The following is a 19632-nucleotide window of genomic DNA, read 5'->3' as shown; positions in this document are numbered from 1 at the left end:
TGTGGATGCTCATTATCACTAAAAACATGTAAAAACTCTTAGTATTTGGTCAAACTTTTCTTCTTTAGACTTATGTGTTACATCACAGTTCATCAGCATGTGACCTGAAAAGAAGTATGGGAAATGTCTGTAATGAGAAGATTTTTCTGACTCACCAACTGAAAAAAAAAAAAAAAAAAAAAAAAGTCAATGCTCTCCATCTCAGGGCTATAAATCCCTTCCAAATAACCTCTTTTATAAGGAAAAATACAGATAGCTGTGTGTTTTCTCTTTATTCTTAAACATGCCCATTAAGTTTCAACATTCTTATAAAATGACTTGTCCTGTCAGTTTAAGCAGTTAATTTTGAGCTCAAACTCATTGATGGATGAGTGTTGCAACAACTGATGCATGGTTTCCTATGTATTCTTGCTCTGTTAACTAAATGTCCCAATGCAGCAACAGCAGCTCCCCAACACATCCTTCAAGAAACTCCCACTAGGCCAACAAAACAGCTGTGGTAGGTGGCGAGGCTAACAGACACTGTCTGATTGTAAGAAAGGAGAAGGTATGAATGCTGAATTTTGCCCGCCTGCTCCTCAGTGGATTTTTTCTTTTCTTTCCTTATCCACCTCTTTCAAGAAAGGTGGAAGAATTTAGATTATCTCAGCAACTACTATGGTGTGTTAATTTCAACTGAAACTGGCCAACAGCTTTAGAAGTCATTAAAGAATATGACAGAAGGTGGATGGATGGTTTGGTGCAAGGCTCAGAATAAGTTAGGGAAACCAAGCTAAAAATCAATCCTCAACTGATTTATAAAAATTGCCTTTTTGACCTAAAGACACACCTTCTTCCTGAAAAGAAAACAAATCACTAATGGCTTGTTTATATTTTAAAATACCTATAGCAGATATTTCCAGTATTTACTAATGGAAATGACTCAGTATCTTACCAAGGGCTTGTAACAAAAAATTTAAGAAATAATGTATTTTCATAATGAAAAAAATCATCAGAACTGAAGAATTCATTATGATGCTCTCTCAGTAACTTCTAGAATTTCAAAATGATTTGAATGTGTTGTTTGTCCTGTAGATGACACATGCAAAATTTCTAACCGAAATATCTTGAGGAAGCTCAGGGTGAGAAGATCTTCCACACCTCATTTCTAACAGAATAAACGATGTTCCTTGTGGAGCTGTTAGAGAGAACCCATAATTAGCTTGAACAGGCATTGAAGGAGTGTGCAGCTACATGATAAGTATGAAAGTATAAATAGGATATTTTAATTGTACTTGTAGTATCTCAATAAATTAGGAGGATGAAGCTTAGGTGGTTTATGATATCAGTCGAACCACTTGATCTATTTCTGAGATTATAACACAAAGAGATTTACAGTATTATGAACTACAGAATTTCTAGTTCTGTATGTGTGTTTGTAATGATATCAACACTAGAAATACAAATAGATAGCAACGCTGAAGATCATCATCAGAAGTACCAGTTTCAAGTACTATTTAAAAGCACACAGCTATGTGTACAGAGCTGTATTAAGGCATCATGGTGAACCGGGCAGTTTGACTAAGTAGAAAGAAAAGCAAACCAGAACAAGACTGTAAGTCAGCTGGCCTGTGGCATGAAGCAACTTACCAGTGTACTGCTGAGAGCAATGGGGAGATCCTGCCAGTTTGTGAGAGTCAAAAGTCATTTTCCAATCTCCTCTTTACTTCAGGAGGAGGAAGCAATTTGCGCTTAGGCTTTGAACAGCAGAACCTATTTCCCATTCAGTTCAGTTCCCACTCCCCTCCTATTTCAGATGATTTGCAGAAGGAGGTGGGGAAATACACAGGAATGCCTGTGTGAGTGGGAGAAGGGAGAGCAGTGCTGCACAAGTTTGTTTCTCTATGCACACTGGGCCTTGCTGTACATAATCTGCATAGAAACCTCACCTTTCCTTCGAGGATGCAAAATGAAAAGCAATTGCTTTAGCATCTAAGAACACAGGACAATCATTTTCATATGTTTTGGATTCTGGCTTTTGTTTTCCCTTGATTGTTTTTCCTTATTAAAACAGCTCATTCTAAAAGAAACTAAAGAATTAAAATTCAGATACAGATAATATTATGTGAGAGATTGAAAACAAACAAACAAATGGAGTAAACCTAAATAACCCAAACAACCCAAGTAACCTAAATAACCAGGCACATGCTCTGCCTGGAAGCCTCAGTGCTGCCCTACTCCACCGTTACCCCTGGAAAGCACCTGTTATTTGTCCTTCCTTCATCTTCTGTGCAACAATTCTTACCTTAGCATTTGTATCAGTATTTAAAGTGCAAATACCTAATATATTTCTCTCACCTTTGCACTAAGCTACACCCTTTTTAGAACTGCTTCTGAACAGAATTTGTTTTCTACTACTTCCTAACATTTTAGCTTGTTTTGTATGAGACATATGATGGGATGGAAGAGACAGTGGGGATGTCGCTACAAAGACAGAGTTACTATATAGACTTTTTTACATAGTAAAAGCCATATTGTCTTGACAATAAACAATACATAACACAACAGACTTCTGTATGAGTTTCAGCTCTGATGCTTCCAAAGCTACCGGAGCATTTTTCAAAGATTGATAACTACCACTGAGGTAGTGAGCAATAACAGTAATTCCTTGACCCAAAGATAGCTGTTGCCTCTTTATAATGACTGAAACGGGGATTAAGGAATGGAAAAAAGGAAAAAAAATTAAGGTTTGCTAAAATTCTACCTTTACAGGCATGAGTGAAGAAAACATGTATAGTCACTTCCATTTTTTTAAACTACTTAAAAGAGTCATATTAATTAACCTATGATTCCCATGATTAGTTTTAGATCAAATTATTCCAAGAAGTGAAAGTCTATTTGTAGACATGAAAGAAGAACTGCACATTTTTATCAGGACCACTGCAAGAATAGGAAATTACAAGTCTTTCTTGCTGAAAGCTATAGTAAGACCATAGCCTTCCCATTCATCTCAAGTTTAACATCCAAAATTGATTTAATATCAAGCTACAACCTATTGAACATTATTTTACTTTGAAATACATGCAGGTTTTCCAGATTTATAAACATTAACTATTTATTAAATATAAATATGGGTATATTTATTTTAACATGTTTATGTTCCTTAAGAAGAAAGAGAGAAGACAGTGATGATTACATGGAATAGAGAAAAAGATGTGTGAGGACAGAGAGAAGATAAAATGCAGCGGCAGAAGATATTAGATTAACCTGTCCACTGCATGAAGTGCTTTTATTCATATTTTCAAGATACCAAATACTTCAGGCTTTGGGTTAAGGTTGTTGGGCTTCAATCCAAAAACTGATGCATCAGTTCAGCAGGGGAGAGGCCGCATGAGAAAAGTTTGGAGCCAAAGACCAAAGTGAACAGCAAGGTGAGACAGTAACTACTAAAAGCAATCCTGAAAATGTTTCTGTAGAGCTTAAGTCTTTATCTGCTATAGCTAAGGTGAATAAGAAAAGTTTTCTCGAGTAACAGAAACATTATAAAAGGAATAATGATAGCCTTTGTATCTCTAGGATTTTTTTTTCAAACCTTTTCTTTTATACCCTTCAATGCTACAGTATATTTTATTCCAGATTAATAGAAATACTATCAAATATTTTATCTGAATGTTTACTAAAAAGTAAGTGCTGAACAATACTCGTAGGAGTTTGCATCTGGGCACTATGCCCATGCACTGACAGAAGTTCTCTCTAAACTTTCATCTTCATTTGTTTATAAGGCTGCTAGCACAGTGCACTGGATAGCCTCAACTCCTGCTCTGGATCACAAAGGAAGCTTTAATGCTTCCTGAAAGCCCAGCGTGCTCTGTTACATGCATGCGTTATTGTCCTAGCAGATTCTTTTTAGTATGAAGTATAAGCACATTTTTGTCCAATTCTGCCTTTGTGAAATACAAAGAAGTGTTCTTTCGTAGTGAAGTGGTGGCTGCCTCTCAGCATCCTCATCAACCTAACGCTCCAAACAGCAGCATAACCTCCTTATTTCCTGCGCACGCATATGAAATTTCACTGGAAAACAGTGCATATTAATGCTAACATCTGAATGATAAATACACTGCTTCATCATTTTATGCAGAAGCTTTGCTGTGAATAAGTGCATACCGTTACCTCAGCATTTAAAGTGGTCCCTCGTTATCCTTGATATAACCAGGGAATAGCGTGCAGCTGATGCAGTGATATCAAGACAACTAAAGGTTATTAAATACACCAAAATAAATGGTGAAAAAACACTTACTTTGCACATTCTTGTGACTTAGGTACAAATCCTGGTGAGTATTATAAACTGGTCTTTACATCTTATGAACATATACTGTAAGTCAGAGCGAAATAGGAACTCCCAGGGGATGCTGTCCAAAGAAAGAAAAGTGGCCCCTGTGGAGCCGCTCCCCTAAGTCATGCTGCCGCTGCCGCTCAGAGTGCGCAATGAATCCTTCTGCACTTGGAATTTCAGATGCCATAATCCCTTGCAGAACGTTGTCTAATTATTTTATTATGCATAATAAATGTAAAATATTTATTTTAGTTTACATAATTATATTAAAAATGTATGCTATTTATTCTCAGTCTTGTAAGGCATCCTTCACAAGTCATATACTTCACAGAATGCTGCATTTATGGAATTCATGCTGTTTTGCTGGCCTGGCTGTTTGATTTATAAAGATTCTAAACCCTCTTATCTCTGACTGCGGAACACCACCATTCCCCTGGATGCTGTCCTCCATTCCTTTCTTCCTCTCACCACTGCAGGTACTCCATGCAAAATTAAACCATGCAGCGAAGTCTCAGAGAAACAAGAGACGTTGACTTTAATTACAGCGCAGGATTGCGTACAGTATGTTAACATCATACCTGTCCCACAACCTCATGGTTGAAAGTAGCAGTACTGTTCCCGTAACACGAAACTAAGCTGGTGATTGTCCTGAATGCTGAACAAATCTCAATTAAAGGTTGAGGCTGAACCCCACAACAAAGTAATCCAAACCCATTTTGCACTTAAACACTTCCCTCACTCACACTTGAACGTCAGCTATTATTTGTCTAAGAAGCTCTGATACTTACATGGAAAATCAGTATATACTTAGACAGACTTATACTTCAAGCCTAACGTATAACTAAAATGAACTCTTCAGTCCTGACAAATTCTTTGCTGTAGGCAAACAACTTGTTTAATTTTTGAAAATGCTGTATATTGGCATCTTTCATTGACATCACTGGATGTAGAGGAGAGGAGTTTAGCACTTCTGAAATCAGGTTAAAGTCAGGTCCCTGAATGTATCGCAGGTTTTTAAATTACAAGTCGGGACATATAATATACAACCAACAGCTTCAGAAATTAGCTGAAGTCCACCGGCATTATTCAGTTTCATGAGGCTGCATGACTTCACTTCTTATTCTTCCCATCATAAAATGCAAACAGCATTTTTGACAGTATTACTCTTGGACCATGCAATCTAAAAACTTTAGTCACATAAAACATCTTTTGTAAACGACTCAGAAATATAAAATATGCATTGCATATATAATGGTAGTGTAGGGCCCTATGAGACCAATTCCATATTATAAAATTGCAGAGAACTTTAATTAGGAGTGAATGAATATTTTTGCGTGATGAAGCACACTGCCAGAGAATGTAGAAACACACTGATTTGTAAAAGTAAATGCAAGGTACAAATGTGCTTCTTTTTATTTTTTTGAGTCTAAGTAGGATGAAGCTGACTTTAAATTATAAATGTTAAAAATACAGAAGTTAAAAGTTTCAACAACATTTTATGATATACACTTTTCTCCCTTTAAAAGAAATTGTATTTTAAAAACTAGCCTGAAAATATAACTTCTAATAGTAACCATTAGTAGAAGTTGCATACTGCTACAGAGAGAAGTAAAAGTTTTTGTGTTAGCAGTATACTAAAGATTTAGGTAAAAATAAATACTAAACACTTTGAGTACAAAAATAGAGGTGAAAGAAATCAGTTGTGCAGGAACATTTACTTACACTCATAAACAGAGGTTATAAAAGCAACTCAATGAAATAAACTGACCAAAATTTCCCGTTTCCTTTTTGGGAATATGCATGTCACTGAGAGTATGAAATCTGTGCGATAGAAACCTTGGATTAATTTATTATTCACTTGGGAAAACCACATCCATTCATGTCTTTTCCTGGTTAAGAAAAGACTTTCCCATGCTGCAAGTTATATAGGGAGCAAATTCCCTTTTCTGTTCCATTGCAGCCAGAATCTTTTTCCCCAGAGTCTACCTCACTTTAGTTTTTATAGCTAAGAAAGAAGTTATGGGAGCCTGTATAGTCACAAATGACTGATTTTCATAACAGTTCCTAATTTTTTCCTTTTCCTAGTTTGCCTTTCTGCACTTCAAGCTAAGGTAAGCTAGATTTTTGCTCACCTAACTCACACTGGTTCACAACTTCTACCTGAAGAATGAAAAACCTTGAAATCAGCAACCTGTATAAACCCTCTGAACACTGATGAGCTAGACAAGAGTAATTACAGTATCTTCTATACAGAGACTGTTTAATCAAGAGTACCAAACTACTTCATGGCATACAGAGCTCACTCTACTTCCCAGTGAAAGGAGACTCTGTGATAGTGCCAACAAGACTGCCCCAGATGCACACACAAAATAAGGAATATTCCTCTCACTGAAACTACAAAGCTCATTAAAGAGCCTGCAGTTGCCAAGCAGCACTAAACAGCAACATCTGAAATAGCCTGGATGAACTCTCCTCACACGGGCTGAGCTGAAGTCACCAAAGTGAGAGCTCAGTCTCTAGACACAGGGGTGAATTTTATCACTAGGTCAGCAGAATTTAAAATCTTGATTTCATGTTTCTGTAGGTGACATTCACAAGAGTAAGTACAATCTGCTGAACTGGTGTGAAGGACACTATTTACAGAGCTGCTAATACCTCTTCGGGAAAATAGATAGTACAGTCTGAGTTGACAAGGAGGCAAATTGACAAGGAGGCAACATGTTAGCCCCTTAAAAATACAATAAAGCAAAAACAAGAGAGAAAAAATGAAAGAGGTGGATAGAGCACATAAAACATGCTTGCCAACAAGGCTGGATAATATCCCAGGACTGTGGAAACTGGCAGGCAAAAGCAGGACTGCTGGGCTAATAAATACAGCAGCCCCTCACTGGCTCCTCACAGCTACACAGTGCCTCATCACCTCTGTGAGTATGCAGCAGCAGCAGAACAGCTCTCACTGCTTCATCCCTGCCAGATGTTTTTCAGCTGAGCTCAGAACGAGTTTCCTGCAGAATCAAAACTGCATCAGCTGGTATCTGTAGAGACCTGCCCCCAAAGAGTCAGAATTGGCCTGTGAGGAATGGAAACTAGCATCCTATTATCATGAAACATTTATTTTTCAATAATAGAGAGGTAGGGGGTCTTACACATTTCTTCTTAATACTAATAAAATGGGTGAGTTATTTTTGCTTCTTCTCTAATAACATCCAATATAACAAAACACAAAATCCTGTCATTTCTTGAAATTCTATCCCATGCAGAAAAGCGTACACCTGAAGAAAAAAATTTTCTAGTCTTTCATTAAATAGAGCATTACAGTTATTTTGCCATAGCAAGGGAAATGCATCCACTCAGTACGGGAGCGTGAGAAACTTCAAACGGCAGGCTTCGATGCATGCCCATGATGCCCCCATACTGCAGCGTCCCCAGATCAGAAGCTCACAGAAGCATAACCCATCTCAACCTCATTCTGTAATAAAGGTATTGTTCCCAACCAAGATGGCTCATAAAAGTAGATGACTACAAGATTAGGCCTCAAACATGCAGCCTAAAAGAGACAGCACTCTTTTTACCTTCGTTACTGCAGATCATGCCATGCAGTTACTTTACAAGCTCTTGCTTCTTTCAACACAGGTCTTTTAACATAACCACTCTGACAAATACAAAAACACGTATCCTTCTTAAACGACTTACTGAAGCCAAGAGAATAACTATTTTTGGAAGAAATGAAAAAGGGTGTGGGGTGATAGCTTAAGGAAGAAGCACATAAATGGAAGTCAACCTCCAGGTTATCAAACACAGTTCTTTACAGTTCTAGGCAGTAACTTAATGGGAGATCAACAGGTAGAGTTTGTAATACATTCATATAATATGCACAAACCAAGAAAAATTTTTGTAGAGAAACAATATGATTGCTGACGGAAGCTTTCTGTACAGAAGCTTTCTATAAAGTGACTCATAAATACTCTGAAACCACGTATTACAAGAGTGGCTAGCCTTTGTTAAATAATCTTGTTTTAGGAAAGTACGTTAAAACTTACACTAAATGAACATTACAGTTGTATGCTCAGCATTAAAAGAAAATAAAAAATACTCTGTGGTAAAATCAGATATTTAACTTTCTTCTCTTGTGTGTGTGCATCACAGCACATGCATCTGATTACACAGTCATACGCCACTTATCAAATAAGGTACCAATTTTTTTAAGAAGTATTTGAACATCAATTCTTGTAATTGCTTATGAATGGCTTCTATGTATTATAATGCACATACACCACTCACCTCACTGCAAGGTACTAAAGACTGTAGGAGAAGTACGTTCAAGAAAACTAAATAATTACCTATGAAACAAGATGAGACCATTATAAACTAGTCGATCATGAACAAAAGACAAAAGACACACGGAATGAGCACAGCAAGTATTCTTAACTGTTCATTCATGTGATTTTTGATAACCAAATCTACTGTCCTAATAGAGTGGGGTTTTGTGGTGTAACAAAGGAGACTTTGCCATGCTACAGCCACTCTCATCCAATCAGCTTGGCTGGCAAAGAGAAGGAAAACTGAACCAGAAGAAGTACTGTAGTACTTTTACTAGCTCCAGTTACTTCTAACTGTAGTAAAAGTCTGACAAGTATTGAGGTTGCTAAGCTTTTTAGGGGACTTTTCCTGATTTGGTGAAATGGTTGCAACTCAACCGAAAAAATTTCAAAACTGTAACTGATTTGAAAAGGCAGTGCAGATAAGTGGTCTCACCGTGGAGAATTCTAACAGGCACTAGAGCAGCTGTGAAACAAACACTCAACACTGCAGTGTTACCACTAAAAGGTTTCCCATCATTTGTTTTTCTTTATAAAGTAATACTTAAATACTGAAGACTAAGTTTTTAAATTTAGCTCCTAATTTAATATGCAATTACCGTTGCCCTGATGGTGTTTTAATGGCAATATATTTTTATTGGTGACTTCAAATGAACCTCGCCTGATCACCTTAACCCTTCTCTCATCATGCTTTAGTTAATGACTCATTACCTGTAGTCACACCAGGGACATCTGTAAGGCTTTTCTCCAGTATGGACACGCTTATGTCGTGTCAGATGTGATTGTGTTGTAGAAGCAAAGTTGCACTCATCACATTTGAATGGTTTCTCTCCTAGAAAGTGACAAAAGAAGATTTGTATTATCAGCTTTTATCACCAAAAAAGGCAAACAAATCTAATTTTTTGACAAACCCCTTGGGACAGATTTTAGTTCACATCACAACAGCAAATACAAAATACACTTCCAAATTGAATGCATTAACGACAAAATCCTGCTTTTGCTATATCATATACATCAGTAACTGGCTGAATTCCCATGTGGTGTGACAACAGCAAAAAGATGAGAAAGATCTGCACTGAAACAGGGCAAATGTGTCACACGGGCCATGTGCCATAAAAGCATCTTCACCTAGAGGCAGGCCTTTCTCTCATCCTGCATCTTCTGTTGAAGACGGGTCACTCAGCCTAGAAAGCAATGCTTTTGGAGACAGGTGAGAAATCAGTCCAGAGCACACATTCAGTCCCCAGAAGTGAACATCTCTTAGAAGAAACATCTGTGGGTGTTTTTAATCTCTTCTGCATTTTTTCATGCATAAACAGAACTGAAAACATGAACCAGAACTCAGTGCTTCATCCTTCTCTTGCCTCTATTCCTCTACCCTTCCTGCTTTTCTGAACAGTGGGCCAATTTCAGCAGGATCTGAAATGTTAATGAAAAAAACCCCCACAAAAACAAACAAAACCTAGACTAAAATTTCAGAAGACTAAAATTCAATCTCTGCTGAATGTGCAGCAGCACTGGAAATTTCTAGAGAACTACTAATTAAAGGAAGATAAAAATCTGTGTTCTAGCTTACAAGTTATTTTAAGAGCATTTTTCCATTCCAGTTAAGGGGTGGAGCACTCTGAGTAAGATAAAATCTCAATGACAGATATGCATACTGTGAAGCCCAGCTCAGACACCTGCATCACATTTTTCCACCTAGTTGCTCCAGAAATGTTCTGTGTGGCTTACAGGCACATATAATTACCACTTCGAGAGAAGGTTTCTTTTTGTGTGCAGAAGACAGAAGGCAGCTCCTAACACAAGCAATCCTGATCTTATTGCGGAAGCCTTCTGAAGTATTTATATCTTAAAGGTTACATAAGGAATCAACATCCCCAATTAAGAAGTCTAATTAGAACAGATAGGGATAGACATCTACCTTGCAGGCTGTTCAGTGGTTTAGAATAGGTAGTTTCAAAGCTGAACCTCCCATCTCAAAGCAAGTACAGTTTGGAGTTTTCAGAGTGACAGCAGAAACCCACCACCAGCAGTCCCATCACAAGCAAAAGGCTACTCCTAAATGGCCATGCCTCCAAGCTAGACTTTTCAATTGTGGTTAAAGCATGAAACAATCAAGACTTCCAAGGAAACTTTGCCAGAATTCTGAGAAGACATAGAAATCTGTATTTCTCATTCTTGTAGAGTGCTTTTTTTCCCCCTTCCCCTCCAAAGGGAAAAGGAAATTCAAGGCCTGGAAAGCCTGTAAGGACAGACAATGGAGCAGCTTCTGAAAGCTCCATAAAGAGTTGGAATAATTGCTTCTAACAGCTGGAGCAGAGAATTTCAACTACTGTTTTTCACTTACTGTTCCATGACACAAGGAAAGGTGAAGGGACAGGACACAATGCAGAAGTCTCCACGCTGGACGAATTTAGACTGCCATAAAGCGTCTTCTTCTGCCCTAAATGTTTTCTTTTCAGACACAGACCCTCAGCTCTGGAGAAACTGATTCTTTCAGCAGCTTGCATGGTGTTGGCTTCATCTTCAATGGAACTCTCTAGGAGGCTGCAGACTCCCTAGCAACATAACCTGTTCTTGAACTTACAATTTTGTGTGTATGATTTATGCTACTTTATAGCATTGAAGATAGTAACATTTTGAAGTCCAAGTAGTAAAGCTACAAGTTTTTTAGGTAGCACTGGTGCTTATTTAAAATTACTTACTTTAAAATGCATTTGTACTTTGTGACCTCGCACCCTTGGTAAAAACCAGGTCTGAACTAAGAGGGGAGTTTTAGTTTGCCTTTTGGTGGAAGATATGCTGGGGAAGGCCTGCCGCTCTGCTGAGCTGCGCCAGTTGAGCTGACAGATGAGTGAGAACCCACGAAGCTAGGAGGGCCTAGAAAGTCCACAGTGTCCAGAAGAAAAATGATAATCCTTCCCTAGCGCTCCAGGAAGCTTCTCCTTAGGAAATCCTTGTGGCTAACTGCTCCTGTCAAGTGGACGATGTATAAATTTAACCTGACAGAAAATACATCACAGCAGCACCACAGAACAGAAGCTGACCAAACTGGGGAAAAAAAATGACTGCCTAGCATGGCTGATAATTCTTAGCAGCTGCACAATGGGAAAGGTATTTATTATACAAAAAAAAAAAATAATAATAAAAATAAAAAAAAATTAACCGGGTTGTTATGTACACTAGAAAAAGTCTAAAAGAAGATCGTGGGTATTTCTTTGATTTGGGGATGAGGAGTGTTCTGAAGAGCTGCAGCAGCAGTACTTTCTGCTACTTATTTTCTTTTTCTCTGCTATCTTTAGGAGAGAACGTTCTCTATCAGTCTGTGTCCTGATTTTCCTTCTCCCATTCCTACCTTCAGACATTTCAGGCAATGAACTTAATTTGATTTTTTATAGTGGCTGCCATGAAACATTCCAGAAGGATTCTCAATCACCCTCAGGAAAGGATATAATTAATATAAAATTAAAATAACAGAAATCCTAAAATGACTAGAAGAAGAGAAGGCTCAGGGCCCATTAGAGCAGCCTTCCAGTACCTGAAGAGGCCTCCAGGAAAGCTGGGGAGGGACATTTTACAAGGGCAGGTAGTGACAGGACAAGGGGAAACGGCTTTAAACTGGAAGAGGGTAGATTTGGACTAGATATCAGGAAGAAATTCTTCACTCTGAGAATGGTGAGACACTGGAACAGGTTGCCCAGTGCAGTTGGGAAGCCCCCTCCTTGGAAGCACTGAAGGCAGGGCTGGATGGGGCTTTGAACAACAAGGTCCCTGCATACAGCAGGGGGATGGAACTTAAAGGTCCCTTCCAACCCAAACCATTCTACGATTCAATGAAAAACAATATAAAATATACATAAGTATAATAATTATAAAATATTGTATCTAAAATGTGACAATAGGTCAAACTGGACACCATCCTGTACCAGTACAGAAAACTTCTTCATGCCTCATCACCTCTAATTTATCAATATTAAACACATGAAAGAGAAAGACAGGTGCCCCAGACTGTCCCAGTGGTAAAGAAGCTCTACGGGAAAAGAATGAAGGGCATAGATACCAAAATTAAAGACCCTATATCGTTTCTTTGTCATTATTTAGGTTTTTACATAAGCACTTAAAGAAAACATGACTCCTAACCATATTGTCATGAAACAGGAAATGGTTTTGCTTTTTCAACAGCACTGTGAGCACTTCTGAAAAATATCAGTTGTCTAAGTCAACAGTCATACAAAATTTCATCTCCAACAAAATATGGAAATAAACCAATAAAAGGGTGAAACGATGGGGAGCGTTGGTCTGTATTTAGCAGGCACTAATTAAGACTGCTGCTAACCAGCTAGCCTTGTCAGCTCTGCGCATTCTATTGCTTTTAAAACATTGTCACTAAGTTGGTATTTCTTATCTCTTGCCTCTCTGAAAATGTATCGTTCAAATTCTGCACTGATTTCTTTAAGCATCTATCTTTCTTTTCATCCCAAATTACAGCTTCCTTTTTCTTTCCCTCTTCCTGTTTTCCCTGATATTGCCTCTTGTTTGATGAGCTTTTTAGGACACAGAACATAGCTTGATGTACTCTGCGTGCAGTTATGTTCTCAACATGTAATTTTTAGAGGAAAAGTGAAATAACACAAGAACAGAAATTATAAATCTTGGTGATAGATGTTAACTTGTGGATGGCAAAGTCAAGAGTTTATTTACAGTCATGAGTGTCCAGACAATTTCTACCTACAGATTACACAAAGCAGTTAAATGAACGTCCTACTGAGGTTCCAACTTTCATAAAAATGAAGGAAAAAAACCCACAACACTAATGATGCCAGCAATTTGAAAGTCTTTAGTGATTAATCAGACTCTTAGTAACATGGAAGAAATTTTACTCCAGTTGTCTCAAAAGGAAACCATTGCTTTTAGTCCTACTTGTCGTTCATGTGATGTGTTAAGCTGGACAGTAAGAATCTAGAAGTATTATTTGACCTAAGGAACAAGTAGACCGCGCTTATGGTTGCCTGCTTACTGGTTATAGGTGTCTTCTTTTCATTTCCAACTATTTCTAGTTTTGTTGAGGCTGTTCCCTGGAAGGGTGTTTACAGGCTTGCTAATAAAGGCTGAAGTACATTGAAACAAATTATATTTGCTTTTATTCTGTTCATCATTTTTTTTTTCTCAAATAAGATATATAATAAGAAGTACATCCTTGATTTATTTTTTTATTTAATTTTTTAATGATAAATTATGATAGCTGATGAGGCTGTTATTCCATACTAAAACATAATTGATGTCTGTATGCTGAGAAAGGGAAGGAAAAATGATCTACTAGACAATTCCATTTAAGTACAGAGAAAGTCTTAAGGTACCGAGTTTTGATGTCATTTACTGGTATTAGTTTGCTAGAATTAAGTTCCACACTGTGCTGAAAATGTTGGCATAAATGGCAATGAAAAACAACACAGATCCTCTTCAAGTTTCACTTCACCTCTTGTTGAAAAGATCAGAAAGTCATCTTAACTGTGCTACATATTCCGTGGTATTCAGCATTATTTTTTTAAGCTGCAGTGGGGAAGCTGAAGGGAAGAGGCTATATTATATATTAAATTCAGTGCTGAGTAATCTAACTACACGTTAAAGTCAAAAAGCAGATCACATGAGAGTTAGAAACCTAAAGTGAGTCACTCATTGGGATAAAAATGCGTATATTATTACATTTACTTTCTTTATGATATTGACTTTTAAATGACTCAGCAGAATCGATCACATAGAGATCTGAGCAATATAAGCCACCATCTTCAGAAAGTTATGAAAATATCTGGATGAAGACACAATGTGCTTAAACATTTCTATAGGTTCAGAGTAGCTCTCACAGAGCTGCTGCGGTCGGTGAGCACGCGTAATCTCTAACACTATGCCACTGTGGACTTCTACGATTCCCAGGAAGTTGCCACCATAAACAGCTGAGAAGCAAACGCAGTCTGCCATTGTGTAGAAAATGAATATGGGGTTTTTTGGTTTTCTTTTTTTTGCAATATGCAGGTGTGCTAACTAACATAAAAAAGTAAGTCGCATGTAACAGAACACAGCTTATGACTGATCAGCACAGCTGGAGTAAGCCACATATTCCAGCAGAAAATCAAAGTTTATTAGGAAAAATATAGACAGAGAGAAAAGTACTGTGATGCTGGATGGAAGAGAAAGGAAGAGAGAGAAACAGTAGCAACAACAAAAGAAACACACTTCAAAAATTAAGAGTTTTCTCATTTTCGTTTTGAGACAGAAATATTTTTTCTTTTTTTTTTTCTTCTTTTTTTTCTTTCATGTCATTTCTTATTACGGTGATTAAGGTGAAGTATCTTCAAATTAGGTGATACAGTATGTTTGCTTCACGCATCTTTTTGGTAGAGAGTATATGTGCATTTTTATTACATAATTCTGACGATTGTTCAAATTCCTTGTAGAATTAAAACTTATTCCAAAGTCTGCCAACACTAAAATTTGCAAAATTATTTATCTTCCTATCTTTAGGTGGGTTTTGATTTTCTTACTGGGACAAATATGAATTAAATAACCTTGTTAAAAAATAGACTTGTCTAAAAAGAGAGAAAAATAGGGTAAGAAAAACCCTGATGCAAGAGCATCAGAAATCTAAGTGGCCAGTTCCACAGCTTCTTCTTGTGTCAAATATCCATCTGAGCAGCTGAACGTTTCTCTGGGGGTGTCAGGACACCACAGACCTTGAGGATGGGATGAGAGGAGGCTTGTTAAGCTGGTCAAGACTCCTCAGCTACCTCTGAGGATTTGCTCATTTGCCCTTGAATCAAGGGTCTCTGACAGGTGATAGAAGTAAATCTTGGATTGGAAGATATTCTCTGTCAGCCCCCTCGACAGTTTGTGTTACAGTAGGGAATTATTTAAGCCATTTAGACCATTTTTGATACCTATCCCTTTCAAAGCTGACTGTAATTTGCTTTGGCATTCTGCTCAGGGAAAATTGTGTCAAGTGGGGACACAGAAGAAAAAATACAGGTACAAAGAGCTAAGAACTGATATAAAGTTGTGCACTGGATGAAAATGCAAGGGAACCCATGCAAGTGCAACAGTGCAGGCAAAGGTGGATTGTGTCATTCTCCTTGAAACAAATAGAAGCTACAGATAATTTTCTGCTAAAGAATCATCTATGATTGTTTGTGCCACAGAGGCAGATAAATGCCAAAAAGATAGATCCCTCTGCCACTGAGATACTGTCCTGTATAGTATAAAGTTAATAGCAAAGTAATAACGACTCTCCAGTCCTGACATAAAATATAAAGTTATGCCTGCTAGATGCAAGCTTTGTGATCTATAACCTGTGAATCCCTATGATCACAGCACAAAAGGCCTTGCCATATTGGCAAAAGAAGGGCAAAATGCCATCCAGGATGCAGACAGGTTTTCATGAGGAGCATACCATTTTTGCAGCATTACTACAGACAACCAAGAAATACTTTTTTTTTTCTAATGGTTTGTGACCTACTGATACAAACCCATAAGTATATAACCTATGATAAAGACATTTCTAATAAACCACATCTGCACTTTCATAATGGGCAAACAGAAGAAGAGTAAGACAACAATATCCATTTCTTCCACTTTCCATGCTGAAATCTTTGTTTACCATCTGTGTGCCTGCACTGACGATGAGTCCTACACATGGACACAATTCCAGTGTATCACAGCAGGTCATGAAAAACCAAAGGATAGTTCCCATCCAATTGAAAACAATGATTTCTTTCTACTTACAAAAAAATAAAATAAAATAAAATAAAATAAAATTAAATTAAATTAAATTAAATTAAATTAAAAAATCACTTTCATTCCAAACCCAGACCTGATAAACTTAGTCAATGTGAAAATTCTTCAAAGTTCCAGAAAAAACAGAAACCATTTTTTATAACTGAAGCATACAACTTTACTCCAGGGGTTGCAATTGCTCGTTGCCATTCATGGAATGTATTAACACAAAACCTATAAACATAACAGAACATTTTAATAACACAAACATGCCACAGTGAATGGGAACTGACTGTGGTAGTACTGCCAGTATTATACATTCTTTATTATCAGAAAAAAAATTCTAAAGTATGATTCCTAGTTAGAATTACAGACAAAATTTGGCCTTCTATAGTTTTTATAGAGAGAGCAAATCCACTTAAAGGTATTTCCAGATAGCATGGCAAAACCCCACCTTTCTGTGAGCATCAGATTTTCCTCCAAATATGGTTGCCTTAATAAACTGAAAACAGGATAAAAAGAATGGCTTCAGGCACTCAAGAAAGAGAGTAGCTGCTCTCCAGGAAATTATGCATTTTGATGGTATATGTCCTGAATCCAGATTAGTTTATTCAGGGACATAATAAAATCTCCCACAGAGATTCCTTTGCAAAACCCACGGAAAATTCATGATGTAACAACTACAGCTTCTCATTTGTTAGCCATTTCTTTCCGCTGTCCTTTAGACAATGGTCACTTAACTCACGCAGCAATTCCTGATACTACATTATCCTCATGCTATTCAGTAAAACAAAAACTACAGTGGTTTGAGCAGTGATGTTCCTGTCTCTGTTTGAACAAAATACTCAAATAATCAAACATTTACTAGTAACTGCTAAAAACCACAATTAAGGTAAAATGTATTAATAAATGTTTAATACTTGCGCTTTCTCTGGTCTTCTGAAGCTAAGATCCAATTTAATTTTACCATATATTAAATTTTTATAACCAGGTGATAGGAAAGCTTTACTCATTCTGGGGATAAATCCTGCTTTACATGCTAAGCATGTAATAACTTTTGAAGTTGCAGTTATTAATTACAAACTATCTTAAAATTACAAAAGGACAACTGAAACAACGCTAGCTTTCAACTACGTCTCAGTCCAAAATAATGGATTAATCTATATGTAGTCTTATATTTTCATTCAGGGGTGTTCTAGCAGACTCTTGCAAAATCTTCACAGTAGGGCCTTGAAAAAAAAAATCAGTATACTTAGCAGTCATTTAAAGAAGAAAGGCAGTCTTTACAATTTTATCTTTCTTAGGAAAAGCAACAAAAATACCCCCCCCCAAAAGCAGTTCCTCAGACTCACAGCGACGCAGATCTTCGACACATAGATCTTACAAAAACAACAACAAAAAAGTAAAGTAAACAATGAACCGCTGTATTATTTGTGCTGTAATGTGCCACTCCACTTGCTTTACTCCCCAGCGCAGAGAAAATATAGCAAGGAGTAAAGGCAGCCTTACTGACCTGTGTGTTGCCTCCGATGCTTGGTGAGGGCATGACGCGTCCCGCCGGCAAAGCCACAAAGGTCACAGAGGAATGACTTCTCGCCTGTTGCAACAATAAACAGATGAGGGACTGCGGAGGTCACAGATCATTAAAACATATCTATCAAGGCTTTCAGGGTTACTAATTCCTCCAATCAAATGTTTCCATGTAAATATGTCAAATGGGAATGAAATTACCACTGCGGTTTATTGACTGTGATAAAATCTGAAAAGCACCACTGAACATAATTACATACTTGTCAGACCCATAAAAATTAGCTTTATTATCAATGGAATGGTTTTGTACAACTTCATTTCTGTTAGATGTCTTCCAGATGGGGCTGCTTTATGCACTTGAACAGTTTTTATGCATATCCTGATTTTTTACAATTCCCATACATCTGGCCTTTCTGTGCTGAGTAAAGATTAACTGGAAAAAAAAAGTTAATATACTGTATATGATTCTGCTTAAATAAAATATATTGAATTTACAAACAAATCAAGGATACTGAGAAATTTTAAGCAGAGTAGATCACAGTCATCTTTAGTTACCTTCTATTTATTAATAAGTATTAAATTATTTTCTTGGATATATTGAAAAGCCCAGGCAACAATAAAAGCCACGTTATTCAGTACCAGTGGCAATTCAGTTCCATTTCTGTTTCTAAAGTTTTCATGACATGAAAAAAACAGGTCTGGGGATTGCTGCTGAAATTGCAGCACAACTCATGCTATTCATCTTCAAATGATAATTCTTCATTCCAAACCTCTGCGACAATTTGAGAGATCTTGGCAAGCTCACTCCTCATTAAAAGTATGTAAATGCTCTGTTTTTAGTTTAGCGTTTTTTCCCTTTTTGTTTTTCTTTTTCTTTTTCTTTTACAGAGGATAAGATTTTTCCTTGTTGGCTGTAAATTCAGCCTATCATTTCACAGGAATATTTTTATTCAGTATGTATTTACATGCAAGGCAATTTCATCCCATTAAGGCCACGTGGTGTATCACTGTGGGTTTACCTTGCTAGCCTCAGATGCGGACTCAGTAACCTCAGGTAAGATTGAAATTTTAAAAATATTTTTTGGAAGACATTCACATTAGTCATTTGGAGCCAAATTGTCTCCTCTCACAGCAACACTTGAGAAGGGACTGATGGGGCAATGACGCTGAACTCATTCCTTCAAATTCTTCCCTGTGGGGAAGGAAATTCAGTTCAGTTCCTATAAAAGATGACTGGTTTAAAGGGCCAGGTGTCAAATTGCCAAGTCCTCCTCGTGTGTAGATAGAGGGGCTGGAAACCTCCACGTCATTTATTCCCAGCCATGATAATACACAGACTTTCTGGAAAGCACCATGTCCCAGTTAACTTCAGGTGGTATTAACGTAAGCAAGATCCCATCTCAGGAGTGAGTCAGCTCCCCGGGGACACAGCAGGGACCAACCTCTCCCCCCATCCCTGACCCTGGCCCTGAGAAACCAACTCCCCACCAGAGCCAGTGCAGCACAGGGGTCCTGGGCAAGTCCTTCCAGATTTCCAAGGCAGCCCAAACCCTGCCACTAAAATGGGATCTTAAAACCTCTACCAGGTAGACAGGCTATGAAATAAGTTTGGCACACACTCAGTTCTGCTTCAGAATAAGGCAAACTTTGTATTGTTGTTCTACAGACCAGACCCAAGTTGGATCGTGAAAATCACATACTGAA

General features: G+C 37.5%; 1 protein-coding gene across 9 annotated transcripts in view; it reads right to left on the bottom strand.

Annotated features, from left to right (window-relative positions):
* The window catches only part of ZNF407 (zinc finger protein 407), a 340478-nt gene that overhangs the window by 112037 nt on the left and 208809 nt on the right, over positions 1-19632 (bottom strand). For all 9 annotated transcript variants that reach the window (XM_042838457.1, XM_042838465.1, XM_042838439.1 and 6 more), the window contains 2 exons: positions 17912-17995; positions 9343-9463 (listed from right to left, as the gene is read on the bottom strand). In XM_042838457.1, the coding sequence (XP_042694391.1) occupies positions 9343-9463; positions 17912-17995 (205 nt within the window). The remainder of the gene's footprint in view (positions 1-9342; positions 9464-17911; positions 17996-19632) is intronic.

The sequence above is a fragment of the Centrocercus urophasianus genome, unplaced genomic scaffold, assembly GCF_019232065.1.
Source record: "Centrocercus urophasianus isolate 14NV4802_14NV808 unplaced genomic scaffold, USGS_Curo_1.0 seq_11, whole genome shotgun sequence".
Lineage (NCBI taxonomy): Eukaryota > Metazoa > Chordata > Aves > Galliformes > Phasianidae > Centrocercus > Centrocercus urophasianus.
This window is presented reverse-complemented; position numbering and strand designations above follow the sequence as displayed.